Genomic DNA, 21413 nt, shown 5'->3' on the forward strand with positions numbered 1-21413 from the left:
ACGAGCAATTTAGACAGTCTGATCGTTGTTGGTCTTGAGATGGGTGATGAGCCACGATTCGAAACCCATGGCATCATATGAGAGCAGATCAAACCAAATCGTTTTTTTGGGGGGTTAGGGACTCCTACCAGTTATACAACCATGCCATTTGGGGGTTGGAACTTGTAACTTCCCAACATAAGATGAGGTGCACTAACTGCTACTGCCAAACAAGTGGAGTCCTAAAAAAAGTGATTTGGCATCCTCACCTTCTACAAGAAGCAATGGACGGTGAAGATGCTTAAAGTGATTTCACAGATCACCTGATCTGCCCTCCCCCACATCCTCAAATCTCAGCTCAGCCCCAGTGGACTGAGCAGAGAGCGGCTAAGTGCCATGGTTATTTGACATGATAACATTTCATGTGGGGGCTGCACTATGTAAACGTGAGCCCAATACAATGCTGTCATGTGATTGGCTAGTGTCACATAGCCATGGCACTTAGCCGCTCTCCTTTGATATCAACTTCTCTTGGGATTGTTCCTAAGCACTCCTCTATTATGACAATCCTCACCTCTCAAAGTTCGTCACCCCCAAGCACTCCTCTCCTCCATGGTGTATCTCTTCAACACAGAGAAACCCTCCATCAGCACAGTTTTGGTGCAAGGCTCGGCGCTCTGAGGCAATGGAAGGTTGCGGCCTCCTCCTTCTGGTCGTCCTCCTCTTGGCCGCCTTCGCCTTGATTCTCGTGTTTCCGTTTGATGGGTGATATGGAGGAAATTCTTGGAATTAAATCTGGAAAGAGTGGAAAAAATTGGGTTGTGATCTTGAAACTGATTGTCGCAAAAACTTATGAATAGCTATTCTCCACCTTAACTTGAATTCTTTTGGGACATCTAGTACACAACTAAAATGGCATGCCTCTGTGACATGGAAGTGATCATACTCAGCATGATCATTAAGATGAGAAAGTAACTTGGGTGATGGTTGATTTCTTCTTCTTGTGATTATAGCTTTGCTATTTCTTTACTATATTTTTGTTGAATTATATACATATTATCATCTAATAATTATTTCATTCTTGACCTCGGAATTTTTTGAATAATCTATTGTGTTACGAAACATTAAGCACATCAAGTTCTAAAGCAACCACCTGTTAAATTGGTATAATATGATTCGTTTCCACCATGCATGGATGCCACTGTGATTGTTTGTATAGTTGTTTACACTCGAGCGTATTATAGAGGAGTGATGGTGTATTTGGTACATTTGAGATTATCCCAAATATTTGAGATATTTGGGATTATCCCAAACATTAAGCACATCAATTTTTTTTATCCTTCATAAGATATTTGGGATTTAATGCCTTCTTGGGGTTTTTTCCCTTTTTTATTTTTCTCATTTTTTTTATTTGCTTGCTGCATTGTAGGAATGTGTGACTTTTTTTTTAATTTATAACCCAAAGAAACCGCACCCAGCATGACCTGCTCGCGCTGGCTCAGCCTGTCATACGCAGGCAGCGTAAAACTCCGATGATAGGACCCCTGCCCCCAGGGGCTATGCTATACATTGGCTTGCGCAGAGGGGTGACGCACATGAGAATCGAACCTTGACTGCCGGCCTAGCAGCCAAGGCCCCACCCCACTATGCCAACCCCGGCCCCTTGGGGCTAGTTATGTGTGACTTGCTTTCAATTTTTTTCTGTAATAGGTAAATCAAGTTCACCCTTTAAATGCATCATTACTTACATTGTATATTCTTCATTTATTAATGAAGAGAATAAAATATAGAATGAAAAGAAAAATGAAGAATGACTTCTAACACTTTTTACTCAAAAAGACTTTTCACACTTGAATACCTACAATGACTCTTAGACTAGGCTTTTATAGCACTAATAAGACCTTTCTAGATGTATTGAGACTCCAAAAGACTCTTAGAAACTTGTACCTATTTAATAACTCTAGAAGACTCTTAGAAACTTGTACCTACTTAATAATTCTAGAAGACTCTTAGAAACTTGTATATACTCAATAATTCTAAAAACATTGTTCAAGTTTAATTTATTCCCAACAATGCCTCTTCTAAATTAAACTTGCTCCTTACGCCCAATCTTTCTGCATTTCTCTTGAAGACTTGTCCACTTAGTGGCTTCATGAAAATATCTGTCATTTGATCTTCCGTTCTGCAGTACTTCACATGAACATCACCTTCATTCACAAGTTCTCTCAGAAAATGATACCGAATCCGAATATGTTTCATCCTTCCATGAAGAACTGGATCTTTCGCAACTGAGATAGTTGAGTTGTTGTCACAGAAAAGAGTTGTTAACTTATTTTGCTTCTGCTTCAAACTCTCCAAAATTTCACGCAACCAGATTAACTGACAACCTGCAAAAGATACAACAATATATTCTGCTTCCGTAGTAGAAAGCGCAACAATTGGTTGTTTCTTTGAGCTTCATGAAATTGCTTCACTTCCAAGATTAAATACATAACCTGAAGTACTTTTGCTATCATCAACGCTCCCTGCTAAGTCACTATCAATATAACCAATAAGGTTGATTGTAACATTAGTTTCATAAAAAATTCATAATCGATAGTTTCTTTCACATATCTTAGAATCCTTTTTGCAGCTTCCCAATGATTTGAATATGGCTTCTCCATGAATCTACTCACCAAACTGACAATATACATAATGTCAGGCCTTGTGGATGTGAGATACATTAGATTTTCAACCAAACTTCTGAACATAGTGGAATTGTCAAGTTTTCCTTCACCTTCTTTAGACAGCTTCAAACCTGAAATGCATGGAGTCGAAACTGGATTAGCATTCTCCATCTTGAACTTCTTCAAGATCTCTTTTGCATAGCTCTCCTGCAAAATAAAAATTTATTTCTTGGTTTGATAAACTTCAATACCAAGAAAATTATGTAATTCACCCAAATCTGTCATCTCAAACTCTACTATCATTGAGTTCTTGAACTCATTCAACATCTGCACATCATTCCCTGTGAAAATTAGATGATCAACATAAAGACTTACAACAATGAATCTTCCTTCCGAATTGACTTTGATGTAGAGAGTATTCTCATATGGCCATTTCTGAAATCCACATTTTTTAAAATATGAATTGATGCGGCTATACCATGCTCTAGGTGATTGCTTCAACCTGTACAAAGCTTTCTTCAACTTATACACTTTATTCTCTTCTCCTTTCTTGAAAAACGTAGGTGGTTGGTCAATATAAACTTCTTCATTAAGAACACCATTCAAGAATGCATGTTTTACGTCCAATTGAAAAAGCTTTCAATTATTCTGAGCTGCATGAAAAATAATTAAACGAACAGCCTCAAGTCTTGAAACATGAGCAAATACCTCTGTAAAATCTTCTCCTTTTTTCTTGTACCCTTTTGCTACCAGCCTTGCCTTGTGCTTGTTGATAGAGCCATCCAGATTCATCTTTGTCTTATACACCCACTTTACTCCAATAGAACTTTTGTGTGGTGGTAAATCTGCAAGCTCTCATGTATTATTGTTTTCAATTGAACCAATTTTTTCTTTCATGGCTCTCCTCCATTTTTCTTCTTGACATACATCATCAAAAGAAATTGTATCTTCACCTGCAAAGAAGGTAAAAAATATGGCATCATTCTGACTAACTTCTTTTGTGATGTCATATAATTCTTGGATGCTTTTCATTTTTCTAATAGGGTTGCTCAATAAAGAACTTGGGGAAGCAAAAGAATTTCCTGCTTGGGCACCATTTTCATTATTTTTAAATGTTGGATCACTCTCTTCTTCTTTAATCTCAAAAGGAAAGATAGGAAAATTTTCTTTTTCAGCCTCAAGTCTTCAAATATGAAATTTCCATCAAATCTAACATCTCGACTGATCACAATCTTCTTTGTCACCGGGTTGTACAACTTGTAAGCCTTGCTTCTTTTGCTGTAGCCTATGAAAATACACTTCTCTGATTTATCATCCAACTTGTTTCTCATAGCATCTAGAACATGAGCATAAGTCATGCTCCCGAATACCTTAAGATGGTGAACACTAGGCTTTGAATCATACCATGCTTCATGTGGTGTGCAATTTTCCAAGCTTTTTGTTGGTGATCTGTTAATAAGATAAACTGCACAAGAAACACCTTCTGCCCAAAATCTTCTTGACAGTTTCTTCTTCTTAAGAATACATCTGGCCATCTCCATAATTGTCTGATTCTTTCTTTCACACATACCATTTTATTGTGGTATATGTCGAACCGTCATTTCATGTTGAATACCATTGTCCTTGTAATATTTCTTAAACTCATTTGAAAAATATTCACCTCCGCAGTCAGTCCGCAAAGTATTGATTTTCAGCCTAGTAAATGTTTCAACTTCCGCCTTGAAGTCTTTGAATTTCTGAAAAGCTTCAGATTTTTCTTTGACACAATAAACCCAAACTTTTTGTGAGTAATCATCAATGAAAGAGATAAAATAACGATTACCTCCCAAAGATGTCACTGTCATCAGACCACAAAGATCTGAATGAATAAGCTCCAAAGGTCTTGTTGCACGCCATGATGATTGAGGAAGAAATGGATTTTTATGGTGCTTTCTGAATTGGCATGCTTCAAAAACTTCATCAATATGACCAATTTGAGGCAAGCCTTTGACCATCATCTTCTTTGAGAGCAGCTTTAAACTTTCATAATTCAAGTGTCCATATCTATCATGCCATAACTTAGAAACTCCATTATCAATACTAGTAAAACAAGACATGTTTTTATTTTAAAGAGTGAGTGAAAAAAGATTATTTGAAGCAATTTCAACCCTTGCAATAACTTGCTTTTTCCTTGACAAGTAGCAAGCTATGTCATGGAAATAAATGTTGTATCCCTTCTTCAAAAGATGCCCCACACTAAGTAAATTATTTTTCAAACTAGGAACGAAATAAATGTCAGACATTTTCTCCATTTTTCTTGATTTTGTTTTGAACTCCATCTCACCAACACCACTAACTTTGTAAGCATTTCCATCTCCTACGTTAACTTCACTATAATTAGATTCAAACAACTTAGAAAATAATTTTTTGTTACCTGTCATATGCTTGCTAGCACTACTGTCTATGTACCAGACATCATCAAGATTTCCACCATGAGACACAAGCAACAAAGTGTCATGATTTTGCTTTTGGTTTTTGTTTTCATACACCAAACAAGCAGCATGCCTTTCTTCCTCCTTGTACCAGCATTCACTTGCCATATGACCATGTTTGTGGCAATTATAGTATTCAAAATAGCTACGGCCTCTCCCTTTTTTATTTTCATGACCTCTTCCTCTTTGCGAGCCTATGAAATTTTGATTTTGATTCAAGCCATTCTCCTTGCTTGAATAATCGCCTCTTCCATGAGCATATGAGCCTCTTCCTCTATGACTTTCACTTCTTCCACGACCACGTCCTTGACCTCTTTGATTTTTGAAATTCTCCTTCTTCTCATTTAGAGACAATTTCGACTAGAGTGCTTGATCCAAAACTACTTCTTTCTTCTTTTTGATTAGCCTTTCTTCATGAGCTTGCAACGAGCTCATAAGTTCATCAATGGTTATGGTATTCAAGTCCTTTGATTCTTCAATGGCTACCACAATGTAGTCAAATTTTGAATCCAAAGAACGAAAAAAAAAAACAATGTCACGAACATCATCCATAGTTTCATCATTTCTTTTTAATTGGTTAACTATAAACAATACTCGTGAACAATAATTAGAAACTGATTCTTACTCCATTTTATGCAAACCTTCAAACTCTCCTCGAAGAGTATGCAAACGAAACCTTTTTACCTTTTTACCTCTGTTAAATGAACTTTCCAAAATCTCTCATGCTTTCTTTGAGGAAGTAGCACACGCAATCTTCTCAAAAGCAACTTCATTTGAGGTTACTCCATGGTAGATTACCACAAGCGCTCTCTTATCTTTCTTTCTCGACGCTTTTAGACTCTTTTTTTGAGCTTGCGGCATTTCTTCTTCATTTTCAACTTCAACGTAGTCTTTTTCGACTATCTCCTACAATTCTTGAGATCCAAGAATAACTTTCATTTAGATACTCCAATTGCCGTAATTTTTTTTTGTTAATTGAGGGATGAAAGGAAGAGGAATAGAGTTATTCATTTTAATCGAACAAAACTCTAATACCAATTTGAAGAGAATAAAATATAGAATGGAGAGAAAAATGAAGAATGACTTCTAATACTTTTTACTCAAAAAGGCTCTTCACAGTTGGATACCTACAATGACTCTTAGACTAGGCTTTTATAACACTAGTAAGACCTTTCTAGATGTATTGAGACTCCAAAAGACTCTTAGAAACTGGTACCTATTTAATAACTCTAGAAGACTCTTAGAAACTTGTACCTACTTAATAATTCTAGAAGACTCTTAGAAACTTGTATATACTTAATAACTCTAGAAACATTGTTCAAGTTTAATTTATTCTCAACAATTAATTCCAAGTAGCATCGTCTTCTTTCTTCTTATGCCCCATACTAATTGTTAAATAGTTGTCAATGTCTTTTTCTTTCTTTGCCTGCTATGAGTATAAGCTGAATCATCTTGTTTTTCATATTCCACTTATATATATTGTTGTTGCATGTTTCGTTATTGACAGTGGTAGCGATCATGTCTTTCTCAAGTGATTATAATGATGATGATTTTGATATTAAGATGAATCAATATTGTGGTGATGTTGAAACAAGTATCAGTGTTGAGAACTGCATGCAAAGATAAAATGATGATATAGTTGATGGTGGTAATGTTGAAGTAGTAGATGCTAGAGGAAACAATATTGAAGTTGACCGTGAGAGTGAAGAAGAACATGAGGATAATATCCTAACACAATCTAGTGGTGTTCATAAACCATATGTTGGGATGAAGTTCTCATCCTTGAAAGCGTATGCTGGATACAAAGGATTTAGTGTTTGTAAAGAAAACAGTGCGTGGTCAAATAAAAATAGACCATTGATTGGACAATATCTTTTATGCTCCAAAGAAGGCCAAAGTAATAGAAAGCATATTGAAACAGATGAGAAAAGAAAACACCAAAATCTTGTTGGCATTAGAGAAGATTGTAAAGCTAAAATTGGATTCCGAAAAAAATATGCTAATAGGAATAAAGAATGGCATGTCACACATTTTAAAAGCGAGCATACTCATCCCCTTGAATCTTCTGTAAGTGTGCAGTTCCTTCACTCGTATAAAAAATTATCAACTGCTGTGAAATGTCTTATTGATACTTTTCATATTTCAGTTTTTCAATGAATAGTACAATGAATATTTTTGAGAAATAAAGTTGGTGGTAGCTAGAATTTAGAGTGTACAAAACGTGATTGCAGGAACTACAAAAGTAAAAGAAAAGGATTGATACTTGATAAAGGTGATGCACAATGTATTCTACAATATTTTCAATGTAGTTGGATACTTTTCATCTTTGTATTCTATAATATTTTTGGTGGTATGACAACTACCCAAAGAAGTGGAAGTATAAATGCCTTTTTAATGGTTTTGTAAATTCACATACTTGTTTATATGATTTTAAGGTCTTACCATGATGCAATAATGAAAAGGTATGATGCAGAAAAACAAGCAGATACTGAAGTTATACTCAACCAGTTTGGAAATTTGATTGGAGTATTGAGAAGCAGATAGCAAATGCATGTACTCTAAAAATGTTTAGAATGTTTCAAGATGAACTTGATAAAATATTCTAAGTTGCATTAAGCATTCATCCTTTTCTTTTTTTTGAAAGGCAAGTTGGGGTTAGGCAGACCCCACCAGTTATTTAATGTACCACTGGGTTTTGAACCTGCAGCGTCCCACCACAAAGAGACATGCACTGACAGCTCCTACCAACCACGCGGAGCCTCAGGCCCGTCGTCGGTGAGCATTCATCCTTATTACAATAAGGTTATTTGGTTCTTAATTCTTGTCCCCTAAGAACTGCCTGCCATCCTTAGTTTCTTTAATTCTTTACAACCCACTTCCACTTCAAAATGAAATGTGAATCCAAAGACTGTAGCTGAGATTTTTTCAATGGATGATGCTTAAAGCTAAATCCACAGAGACCGAATGAAGAAGCCTCAAATGCAGCAAATACTCAGGTGAATCAACATAATTTGGGTAGTCAAATTTCAACATCAAATATAGAGTCTAAGTGAAAATTTGAATAGATTGGCCAAATTAAAAGCCAACTTTGAAAATCCTACTTCATCAAAGCTAATGAACACGGAAAGAAGAAGAAGAAGGAGAGAGAGAGAGAGAGAGAGAGAGAGAGAGAGAGAGAGAGTTTTGTGTGAACCCGTCGTCCTCAACGATGAGGGGCTTGCCCACTTAATCGGACCCATCTCAAATAACAAAAATACATGGGATCGTACGATGGCAAACCTCTAGTGTATTTTTTTGAAAGGCAAGTTGGGTTAATCAGACAGACCCCTACCAGTTATATAAGGATACCATTGAGATTTGAACTTGCGACGTCCCAACACAAGGTGGCGTGCACTAGCTTCTCCTGTCCCCCCCCCTCGGGAGGGTGGTGTGTGTTCTTCCCGAAACACAAATTGTGTGTTCTTGTGTGTACGGGGCAATATCTTGGGACCCGTGATAATTCATATGCCAATGTTGCCCATGATGACTTTATAATAAAATAACATATAAAAAAGGTAGATATGTGTTTGATGAAAATGTCCTTCCGCTCCCCATAAATAGATTTACACGTTTCACCTTTATTTTTAGCTTGTGTTACAATACATGGCCTCCTTCTTGTTCCCGCCTGATGAGTTATGGAGCCTGATTCATAGTTTTTTCTCTTACAGAAGGGGGGTCTGGGGGTTCTCCCAGTGCGAGTACCGATTTCTTATGGATCAGACCCAACTTGTTTAGGTTTAGGGTTGTTGCCCTTGCCTTGTATAAATTTTTTCTTTTTTTTCTCTCTTGTAACTGTTGAAAAGAGCAATAAGATTTTTTTCTAAACAACTGTGGTTTTTTTATTCTCTCTTTGTTGAAAAGAGCGATTTACAATAGAAATCAAATCAGAGAGTAATGATTTACAGTAGAAATCAGATAAGCGAGTAGTGATTTACAGTAAAAATCAGATAAGAGAGTAGCGATTTACAGCAGAAATCAGATCAGAGAGTAGTGATTTACAGTAGAAATCAGATAAGAGAGTAGCGATTTACAATACAAATCAGATCAGAGAGTAGCGATTTACAGTAGAAATCAGATTAGAGAGTAGCTATTTATAGTAGAAATCTGATTTGTACTGTAAATCGTTATTCTCTGATTTTATTTATACTGTAAATTGATACTCTTTGATCTGATTTCTACTATAAATCGCTACTATCTGGTTTGATTTCTACTATAAATCGCTACTCTCTGATTTGATTTCTATTATAAATCTTTACTCTTTGATTTGATTTCTATTATAAATCGCTACTATTTGATCTGATTTTTACTGTAAATCCTACTATTTGATCTGATTTTTACTGTAAATCACTATTCTCTTATCTGATTTTTATTGTAAATTGTCACTCTCTTATCTGATTTTTATTGCAAATCGCTACTCTCTTATCTGATTTTTATTGTAAATCACTACTCTCTTATGTGATTTTTATTGCAAATCGCTACTTTTTTATTTGATTTCTACTGTAAATCGCTACTCTCTTATTTGATTTCTACTGTAAATCGCTACTCTGTGATTTAATTTCTACTGTAAATCGCTACTCTCTGATCTGATTTTTACTGTAAATCGCTACTCTTTTATCTAATTTCTACTATAAATTGCTACTCTTTGATTTGATTTTTATTGTAAATCGCTACTTTCTTATCTGATTTTTATTGTAAATCACTACTCTACTCAGTTTGACGTTGTCATCATTATCTCTATTGTAAATCGTTATTCTCTGTATACTCAGTTCGACGTTTGTATCCTCATATCATGATGAACAATAGACAGAATGATGATTTTTCTGATAGTTCAACTATTTCTCATGAAAAGACGAGGACAAAGGGTACTCTAGTGATAATAGATGACGACGACGACAAAGGGTATTCTGGCGATAGCAGACAATGATAAATGGCGTTTCGACAACAGCAAACGACAACAAAGGGTGCTCCGGTGGCAGCAAACGATGACAAATGATGTGTCGTCAATCGAAGCTCTTGTTATAGCAGATGATGCATCGTCAAAGGGTGATCCAAAATATTTAGGGCGACATATTGCGAGAAACTCCTGTTAAAGCAGAGGAGTTTACTCCTTAAGGCGAAAATGATGATGATTTTAAACCTTTTTTATGAAAGAACATTTTTATCCTTTACTCGAAATGTTATTTTATGATGTTAATGGTGAGAAAAGGTATTTAAGTCTTTGCAAACGCACTAGACTCTAATGCTAAGTGATGCTGACACACACGGGAAATTGAGTTCTACGTGCTTACATAAGTGAAGCTCGTTAAGAGCCAAGAACACGCACATCGGGGAGGAACATGTAACCGGCTTCCTCCTCCCCCATTGGTAAAACCAGTAGTGTATTGCTGAAGTGCACAAAATCATGTGTCAATAAAATATTAAAAATATTAAAGTACTTTTTAACTCTTTTTAAAAAATTAGTTGGATGCCGATTTTGAATGTTTGTTATGACCAAGATATGAATAAGTCATTTCACAAGAAGTTGCTGCTCCCACCATTATTGCCAACAGAGTGAGGTCTGACGCTAACTCTGTCAGAGATCCTTTGGATGCCGTAGATCTCAAGATGAATGGCATCCAAACCTGTACGAATGAGATGCCCATCACTTGGATGGGCCCCACTCTTTTTACCTATGTCGTTTGTGTTGGATGGACAAACTGAACAGGTCACAAGGAGACTTATTCACTATTTGATGGGTGTCGTTCATTTTTAAGATGAGCGGCATCCAACCCAATCTTCTCTCTCTTTCTCTTGTAAGCTGGTTTATCTGCCATTGTTCTCAGTACTGTTGTGAACCGGTCTGAATAAGCCGATTCGTATCGCATTGGCTAAAAAATCGATATGAAGCGAGCTGATTCGACTTATTTTTTAAAAAACCTTTTAAAAGATTCTTTTAATGTTGTTTAATATTAATATTACAAACTTGTGTCATCTGCTGGTTACAGATTAACCGATTTATCTAGATTCCGTTTCGAATCTGAACCGGATCGGATGATTCCTTGAATCGTTTTTGAAAACCGATTCATGATTCGATACGGTTCTGACAACTTTGGCACGTCTATATACAACAGTCCAGACTGTCCCATCCCTTAGCTGGCCTTCAGCCTTTGTCCAGTACGAACAGATATCAGCTGCAGGGATGGTTCACGGGATGGACCAACCCCAAGACTTAAAGAGCGTCCAGCCTGTAATGTATAGTTGGAACTACCACTGTACCACCCAAGTTGCCCGATACACCCACAGACGGTTGATAAGCCGCGTGCTGTGCTTAAAAGGTCAGACCGCTTTTGACATGAATGAGTCCGAACCCAGATGAACCCAATCTGGGTCTAGTCAACATCTTAAACCTGGTTGGCTCAGTGTTCTCTTGTTGTTTTTCAAATCGAGCCAATATCCGAGTCCCGGACTCACCCGATCCTTGTCAATGGGCGCTGTCAAAGCAGAACCGCATATGGTTGTCCGAGTCAAACCTACCGAGCTGCTTGTCTCAGTCAAAGACCAGTTTGCTCGGCGAAGACTAGGCTGACTTAGCCAAGTCATGAATGAGATGATAGGCTCAGTCAGACCGAGCTGTTTGACTTGATTCTCACCCACCACATTTGGTAGTACAAAATGTACTACACACAATGCAACCATTGCAGTACAAATAGTTAGCTCCCCCTTTCCCAAAATATAGCACAGCGCGCATCACCAAGAGTGCAAAATCAATGGCGTCTTCATCACCATCTGCCCTCTCAGGTTTCTGATTGCTTGCACACTGAAATCCTCCTTTTTCCCGATTTTATTATTTCTGGAAGTGCGCTGCTTGAGATCTTATTTATCTGTTTGTTCCTTGTACAGGATCAGGAGATGCGCCCCAACAAGTGAGACCACCAACGATTGTTTTCCTTTACATATTTCTTGGATGTGTTTTTTTTTATTATTTTATGCCACTACCTGAGGTGCTTGGTCGCTGGATGTACCGGTTTATCCCGAAATATCTGGACACGCTAACTTATCTAGAAAATTAGACTGGTCTAGATGAGTGGGTGCAACCAACCAAGCACTTCACAATTTTTCTTGCTTTTGTGTGTGTGTGTGTGTGTGTGTGTGTGTGTGTGTGTGTGTGTGTGTGTGTGTGTGATATTTTGCTATTATTTTTTAAGAGAACAGTGACCCGGTTTCTGGTATAAACTTGATTATAATTAATTGGGTGTCTTTTTTATTTGCTAAAAGTTTAAATTTGTATGGGTTCATTCTTTTCCAAGTAAGGGTCCATTTGGATCCATTTGCCTTTTGGGTTTCTGTTTGTTATTTGAGTCTCTCTTGTATTTGGATCATTGGTATGATCCACATTTTAGGATAGGTTTATCATAATATGTAGTTAGTTTTAATTAGTTTTAGGAAATCTTCATCTTTAAAAGAATAACAGATCTAAATGAGAGTAGTTGAGTTGAAATTCAAAATTGTTAATTTTCAGTTTATTTTAGTTAATTTCTTGTATTTTTCTATTATTTCCATGCTTTCCTAGATAAAGTTAGATATTTTTAGATAATCGTATTTTTGGTAGATTTTCTCTGTAAATCTGGTGACAGGTTTACATCAGTTGGTACCAGAGCAATGGGTTGAATTTTGGTTTCATGCCAAGTATAGTGATATAAGTTAAAAGTTCTTAAATCTTTAGGTCGACACAGTCCAAATGCATTCTTGGATTAGACTCGTGGTCAAGGTGTCATCACCTTTAGAATCATAAACTGGATCTGCCTTTTGCTAGCTCTTGATCTTGGTAGAAGTAGATACTAAGACCTGTACCTTTTTGGGGCGATTGGATAGAGATTGGGTTTGGTATTGGCATGGATTGGAATGGATTAAGATTATTGTCAAGGGATTGGCTAGCAGACGACTTTGGGTGTCGCGTTTTTTGAGAAATCCTCTAGGGAGTTATAAGTCACCTCATGTGTAGAATGATGGTACCTTGTATGTGAACATCATCTTTCTGACTTATATTCAATGTCGCTCCTCTGGTTGAATGTTTGGCACATCTTGAATTCGGCATGATCGATTCTTGAGCTGTTTGCAATCTAACAAGTTGAGGAAAAGATCATGGCCTTTGATGCTAACTGATGTAAGCCTGTCACCAGATTTACAGAGAAAATCTATCAAAAATATGATTATCTGACGATATCTAGCTTTGTCTAGGAAAGCAGGAAAATAACAGAAAAATGCAGGAAATTGACTGAAATAAATTGAAAATTGATGATTGTAAATTTCAACTCAACTTTGATTTGACACGTAGATGTCTCATCCTTTTAAAGATGAAGATTTTATAATTCTGAAAAAAACAAGCTACTTATTATGATAATCTTCCAAAAAAATTAAAACCTATCCTAAAAACGTGGATCAGACCATTGATCCAAATACAAGAAAAACCCAAATAACAAACAATCGATCCAAATTAACCTTTATTGTCCCGGTTCTTCTGTTTCACTCCTGCATCACTTAGTGAACCATCATACTTGGCAGATTTTTGAATAATTGATATTTGCATCACAAGCACAACTTCCAATAAAACAACCTGTAGAATTTCATAGTAAAAAGATTCAGTCATGTCTTACTTTTTTTTTTAAAGTTTGTGGCGATATGAAACAGATATCATGATCCATTCACCTACTTTTCTTTTTGGTTTGTTTTCAATTTTCTTTAAGTTGACTATTTGGCTTTCATATTTCAGGGGGAACATACTACTAAATTTGAGCTAAAGCCACCTCCATATCCATTAGTATGTCTCTCTCTGCTCTGTTATTTTTTGGGGTTCATCCACTTTGCATTTCTTCCAAGGATGCTATGCCATTCATGACCTTTCAGTAATGAATAGTTAATTGCTGCCTACAAACACACTCACATGTTAGCTTTCATATAATGTAGGATGCTTTGGCCCCCCATATGAGCCGTCAAACATTGGAATTCCATTGGGGAAAGCACCATAGAGGGTATGTGGACAATCTAAACAAGCAGGTTTTAGGTACTGAGTTGGGTGGACTGTCATTAGAAGAGATTATTGTGAGGACATACAACAATGGAGATCTTCTAGCTCCATTTAATAATGCTGCCCAGGTACATCTCTTCAGCCTTAATTGTATTCCTTTTAGCTTTTTAAATTAAATGCTTGATGGCTAGAAGTAGATTAAAGTATGATTCATTTATTGGAGGGAGACTGAATGCTTTTATAAAAAGGGTGCTGCATGTTAGGCCAATCGCCTGATTTACAATGTTTCATAGACCTCATCAGCTTGTTGAGTTTGACAAGTATGCTTCTCTAGTTATATACTAGTCTACAAATAGAACACCCAATCTTTTCACTATAGTCCTGTGACAACATTTAAAAATGAATGCCTCATTAAATTTGAAGAAACGAATGATTGCTAGTTTTTTTTCTCATTTATTAATTACATGGATAAACCCCATCCAGGATCAGCTATGTCACATAGGTGCGGCTGTGGCGATGCTGGACTTTAAAAAAACTTGGGTGCGGGGGTGCAGGGAAGGGTATATATATATATATATATATAATTTTTAACAGTGTTAAGTTAACTCTATGTGTATGTGTGTGTGTGCATTTATGTATTTATATATATAATATAGATAAAAATGGACTTGATTAGGGTTAACTGAATCTACTTTTGGATAGAAATGGACCTCAGTGTGGTTGACTTCACCTAACACAAAGGAAGCTGTGTCCAAGTGTCGCACCCTCCTGTGTGCGGGTGCGGTGCCCTGTTAGAAGAGTCTTTGTGACATAGAGGATCAGACATGCTCGTTCTGGTCTTTAGCCTTCCGTACCTATGGTCGTTGTCCCCACAGCGTAAAACTCCATGTTCTTGTACCCTTGACGTCCTGAGACCCTCCTGCTTTGCCTTACGGAGGGGGTACCCATATGGGGACTTGAACTTAGGGTAGAGGAAAGCTTCCTCCACCCCTTGGGGTCGAACAATTGTAAGGTTATTAGTAATGGATAATAAGAAAGAGATAGCAGAGCTGAGATTTAGAGAACAACAAATGCAAGTAGATGATCATGTCCATGCCTACACAAACTAATTTCATGTAAAATCCACATCCATCTATTGAAGGATTTTGTGATTGTAGGGGTTCATTAAAATTGGAATTCATCTGTTTGTTTGAAATCTTCATTATGATTGTCTGTCATGAATACTAATATCACAATTCTCCTTGCATTAGTGCTGGTTTTAGACAGCAGTTAGTATGTAATTTTATAAGAAACTTTACCAATATCTGGTTCTCAGCAACCTGGGGTCCTTGACTCAAGCTTTTCTGTACAAAGGCAATGTTCGAATTTAAAAATTTGTTGTTTTGCAGGTATGGAACCATGATTTCTTCTGGGATTCTATGAAGCCAAGGGGAGGAGGGCTGCCTACTGGCAATCTTCTAGAATTGATTGAAAGAGATTTTGGATCATATACTGCATTTGAGAAAGAATTTAAATTAGCTGCAACCACACAGTTTGGTTCTGGTTGGGCTTGGCTTACATGTAATGACCATCTATGACTGCCTCATCAATTACTTGTTGCATCATGGTTCTCACTGTTGCAGATTTACAAGATTAATTGTTGCATAACCAAACTATGTTTTGACCTTTTTCAGACAAACCTGATAGCAGTGAAGGGAATGCCGTTCATCCTACACCTCTGGAAGACTATAAGCTTGTGATCATAAAGACACCCAATGCAGTGAATCCCTTAGTGTGGGACTTCTCGGTATCAGTTTCCCTATTCTCTCTATTGATTTTAGCGTGTATGTGCATGCCTCTGCACTTCTGTTGTTTGATAGAACAGGTCCAGGACTCCTAGAAGGAGGTGGTCTGGATTTCATCAGTTATATTCAATCCCCACCGCACAATTCACTTGAAAACCGTGAGAGTGGATCCCACACACATCTCGTTCAAGTGAGATATACAGTTGCTCTAGAATATCAGCACCCTTGGAATGCTAGACTAATCAACAAATGCCATGTTTGCTGCTCTGTGCCAAGAGTCCCATGATTGGCATCAGCATCTGTCACAGCGTGTTCCATGCACAGAGGCATATTTGGTGATCATGGCACATATGGTGGCACTTCAAGAGTAAATACTGCTTGAATTTCAGTGCTTATGCACCCTTTCAAAGTTCAGTTTTCCAAATATTTTCTACAACATCGACCGATAAGCTGCCATGTGGCCTTTCTGGCCCGACCATGTTAGGCAAAGTGCCAGTTTGTATTGAAGATTTCATGAAATTCTGGCACCCAACATCATCCTTCTTGGCTAGTATATTTAGTGTTTACACTTTTAGTTCATAACCATGCAGTTCACTCTTCATTTTGATTTTGGTACCTTTTTTTATCTTGTTCTAATGTAAAAGCTTGCAACTTGTTGCAGCCATTGCTGACTGTTGATGTCTGGGAGGTAAATTATGCTCGTCTTCCATCCTCTTTACATTAATCTTTTCTTATGTAACCTATTATGGATGTTTCCTTTCTGTTGCTAGTCATTTTGGTGCATATTATAATTAAGTTTTGTTGATTAGTTACTAATATTTCAATTTAATTCATAATGCAGCATGCCTACTACCTCGATTACCAGGTTGGTTTCATCAGTCACTGAAAGCTCTCAAGTATTCTTAGTCTGTGAAATTACATTGTCGTTCAATGAATGTTTGTACTTGTTGATGCAGAACCGACGACCTGACTACGTGAAGATCTTCATGGAGGAGCTTGTTTCATGGGATTCAGTTAGTGCTCGGTTGGAAGTTGCAAAGGCAAAAGCAGCAGGGCGGGCTAGAGCAAGGCAGTGAATCTTAAGGTTGAGAATCAAAATAAGATCAGGCCATCTTACCACTATCCAGTATCAAATTACATTGCTTGTCAATGTCTAGTATTTAGGTATCAGTTGGAGATGGTTGCTGCATTTTCCATTAGTTTAGTTTGCAACGTTCTGCTTTTATTCTGGTTTCAGACTTACCATGGCTTAGATTATATCCAGTGGGTTTGTATGTCTATGATTGTCTTGGATCTTTGCTTGGCTATCTGATAAGTTTTTCAAGTTATGGAATAAGTGAAACTTATCCACTTATTTTTGTATCTTTTCTTCCAGAGGTTTTGAGGCAGTAGTGATTACAACATGAACTGTTACAGTTCCTCAACATGCTTGGACCGATCGGTACCAAGTCGATGGATTTGAAATTGTAATCACTATCTTGCTGAGATCCGAATTGGATGATGCAGTCACTAATTGATTGCCTACAAAACAATGATATTTTTATTGAAAGGCAAGCTGCGGTTTGTCAGACCCCTGCCAGTTATTATTCAACATACCACTGGGGTTTGAACCTGCAACGCCCCACCACAAGGAGACGTTATATATATATATATATATATATATATATATTGTTAAAGTAATATAACAAAAAAAAACTTTCACAAGGTTTTGTTGTAGGGGCCTTTTTATTTAGATTTTAGTGAGGAAAAATTATATGGTTAATGGAAAAACACCCTTTATTTTTATGTGTTGTTTGATTGCCTAATTTTCACTGTTTGAGGTTGGAAATCTGATCGGACTCTGTTAGATTAGATGCAGAGAAAAAAACCAACCCTTCTAAAAGAACAAATTAGATATTTCTTATAATTCATCTTAGGGTAATTTATATTTTTATATTTTTTTCTCATAAAAAACTTTATTAATTACTATTTTATTCATTATTATAAATACTCTGAAGAATCACAGGTATTACATCCAAATTTAATTTCAACGAAGATCCAAATTATTATATAAATTAAACTTGAATTGACATTCAATTAAATCTTAATTTAAAGTTAAACACAAGTCCAAATCAAGTTATAATATTCAAAATATATTTATTAAGTCTGAATTCAAATTCAAATCCAATTTGAATTCAATTTCTCATATCAAAATCAAAATTTGATAAAACTTTAGAAATTGAAAATGAAATCCAATGAGACTCTAAATTCAAATACACACAGTTCAAATTTGAATTAATATTGAAATTCAAATTAAATTTCAGACATTTCTTGTGCTTGTTTTTCGGTGATTGTTGTGGCTTAGAGCGTCAAACGGTGATTGGCGATCTGAACAGCGAGGTGGAGGCGAAAACTACTCACAGCAAGAACCTGTACTCTGATACCACTAAAGGAATTTGTGTACCTGATGTGTGTAGATGGAGGAAAGATGAGCTTAGAGGTAAGGTCGTAATAGGCCTTCTTCAAGTGGGGGTCTGCTCTCTCAGTTTTCACATATATTTTCTAAGTAAGCCCTCTCCCTTATAAGGAAGAGATATATGTTTGTGATTTTCACTCATCTAGGTAGCCATTACCTTAGCTTTTTTGGGACTTACCGAGAGAAAATCGGTAAACAGTTTCACCCTTATGCTTATCCAAATGAAGCACGTTGAAATGTCGTGCTTCATTTGGACAAGGCCCTCTGCAGGGCCGTTTCAAGCAGCCCACCTCTCTCCTCAACACACGAAACCATAAACTAACTCCCATTTTCTCATTTAAGTGAGAATCATAGTCACCAGGGACCTCTTGTGATTCTAATTCATGACTCCAAATCTAACCAAATCAAATTTGATTTGGAGTACGTGGCCCAGCAAACCAAACTTGTTACTCAAAATATATAGCAACTTTTCTCTAGACAACACAACATTGATGTCATTTTAACAATACTTTTTTTGCACTTTTATTTTATACAACAAATATATTATTATTCTTTATTCTCAATAATTTGAAAATCTCTCTATCTTATATTTAGTGAACAGTGCTACTACACTATTATTTTTATTTCTGCATTTTTCTTATTTTTTTCATTATATGAGGGTGAATTGTTTGAAGATCCTGCAGTATCAAGGTATTTTCTGGGCTTTGCAATGTCACTCTTACATGCCCTGCCACCAAACTTGACACCTAACAAATCTATCAATTTATGCACAGACCAATAAAAGTGCATTGGATAGATGATCAGCGGCCCACTGGTGGCTATGCCGTCTTCATCATAACTATTTTCGCATCAATCTATACACCAAAGTCACCAATATGTTTCAGACATGATTCTGCTGAACTATTTCAAGGGCCACAACATCATGCATTTATATACAATACACATATGTAGGCTGCCTTTGAACTAAATTTTTTGCAGGGCAAAAGCATGACAACTGAGAACTTTTAGCATTAGTGTTAGCAATGTTTAGATGTCGTGTACAGGTTTAAAGGAATGAAACCAATAAAAGTAACAAAAAATAAAGCCCATAACTTGGATAATAGGGAGTGCCTTGAACTAGAACTGCAGGGAGTTTCCATCCCACTGAAACACCCATGCTTATGCTTAGTCATTTCTTTAGTATCAAGAACAAAGGTGGTAATTGCAGGACACTGCTGAATAAAACACACCAAAAGAATGGCCTTTTTCCATCTGTTCTACCAAGCGCACCCCAACCTCATTATGTTCCAAACTGTGCAAAAGGGTGTGTTTTGTTGTCTGGAACCAGAACACTAGAATATGCTTCCATTGGGTCAACATAATTCCAGAGACATCCCACCAGGTGACTGGATATGATATCAATAGTTGGGAGCAAAGACCTCAGTAATGTCAGTTTCTGGAGGAAGACAGCTTGAGGTGTTGTTCCTGCTGCAGGTTCCTCCACATTCCTTTATGTACTGTAAGGCCATGCAGCCCAGGCCAGAATTGTCATGCAATCTTGGCAACTTGTTGGTTGTCCTGTTGGCGCTGATTATCTCAACAAGCTTATTAGCAGAATTTCCTGTAAAGCAAAATATATGATGCCTAAGATGACAAAACAAAGAAGAGTAGACCGTTTTCCTCACAATCAGAATCTGCTATAGATCAAAGCATAAAAAGATAAATAGGAGTGCTATAAAAGAACCTTCATTAGCAGTAGGTTCAATTTTCAGTTCTTGCATGGGATTACCGCATCAGTATTACACTTTCAGGTAACAAATTTTTTTACAGCATCATTATCTTGTTAACATTTCTAAGATCATGGTAGCATGGTCTTGTTTCTAAAGCAAAAACTAGCAATCAAGGCAGTTGCCAGATTGGTCTAACATTAGACATTTATGCAGCTTCTTATTGATGATTTACCTTGATTCACCTAATCATACCCTCCAAAAACTAGGGATGCAGAAGGTTGTCATGTTACCATTTTGTGAATACTTAGAGATGTGATTGAACTCAAATTTGGAAAATGATAAGGGGAGATTTTTGTGCATGGATTGGATGAACACTTGCTAGCAAAGAGTGCCATCCCAACCAACAAGGGCTCCGCTTGTCTGTAGGAGCAGCTAGTGCTCTCCTTGTCTGTTAGGAGCAGCTAGCGCACGTCACCTTGTGTTGGGACGTTGTAGGTTCAAAACCCAATGGTATAGTTGTATAACTGGTAGGGGTCTGCCTCACCCCAGCTTGCCTTTCAAAAAAAAAAAGAAAAGAGTGTCATCCCACAAACTATTTCATGCAAATACTCTGAAACAAATGGGTTTTGACAAGTGATGTCTGCTGGAAGTTGCCTACAGCCTACTTTGGGGTGAAACTTTTGGATATTGCATTGTGCTCAATAATGCAATATCTAAGCTAATCCCATTTATCTAGAAAAGTGAGAGTATCCTCACTCCAAATATGATAGAAGAATTCAAGAACAAGAAGAATGAAAAGGAAAAAAGAGAGAAAATTCAGAGCAAGTCCCTTTGGGCTTGAAGATTGAGCAGAAACCACACATTAAACCTTTGCACTTACTGGCAACAACTGAAAGGCATTTCCAACGAAACGTAGGGGCAGCTAATGTCATTCAATCGAGCTACGTAAGAAATACTTAAGATTTGGCACCAATGTGGCCAGATTATCAAACTAAGAAAAGCAAAGAGAAAAAACACCACGACCATTGTACCAATTTGCTGATGTCTACAACTGAGTTTTAAGTCGTTTCTTTATTATGTCTCCCCTCCCCACCAAGACTATAAGAAAAAGAAGAAATTGATTTAATGAAAAATATAATCGAAGTCTGCATTACTCATCACTGCCATCTTTTCATTTTCCTCATTTCTTTGCTCAGACAAAAAACAATGAGAGAGAGATGGGTCCCATGGTGGTGTTTTGATGAAACTGTGCCAAGCAATAAGGGCAGCAGCATAAGCAGGGAAGTGAAACTAAGTCTACCTCTTC

General features: G+C 36.9%; 1 protein-coding gene across 1 annotated transcript; it reads left to right on the plus strand.

Annotated features, from left to right (window-relative positions):
- Positions 1-11830: 11830 nt before the first annotated feature.
- On the plus strand, positions 11831-17297 carry LOC149819079 (superoxide dismutase [Fe], chloroplastic-like). Its single transcript, XM_089984065.1, has 9 exons — positions 11831-11932; positions 12035-12057; positions 13905-13952; positions 14099-14287; positions 15548-15719; positions 15833-15945; positions 16605-16631; positions 16785-16808; positions 16900-17297. Exons 1-9 carry the CDS (start codon positions 11902-11904, stop codon positions 17017-17019), a joined length of 747 nt encoding a protein of 248 aa, XP_089840191.1. The 5' UTR covers positions 11831-11901; the 3' UTR covers positions 17020-17297.
- Positions 17298-21413: the final 4116 nt, after the last annotated feature.

The sequence above is a fragment of the Nuphar pumila genome, chromosome 13, assembly GCF_984573655.1.
Source record: "Nuphar pumila chromosome 13, dmNupPumi1.hap1.1, whole genome shotgun sequence".
In the NCBI taxonomy this organism is placed as follows: Eukaryota; Viridiplantae; Streptophyta; class Magnoliopsida; order Nymphaeales; family Nymphaeaceae; genus Nuphar; species Nuphar pumila.

Excerpts from the sequence above, each read along its gene's own strand:
- LOC149819079 (XM_089984065.1), top strand. The coding sequence starts at position 11,902 with ATGGCGTCTTCATCACCATCTGCCCTCTCAG. Across the intron at positions 13,953-14,098 it reads AGCCACCTCCATATCCATTA|GATGCTTTGGCCCCCCATAT; the intron begins GTATGTCTCTCT and ends CATATAATGTAG. Across the intron at positions 16,632-16,784 it reads TGACTGTTGATGTCTGGGAG|CATGCCTACTACCTCGATTA; the intron begins GTAAATTATGCT and ends TTCATAATGCAG.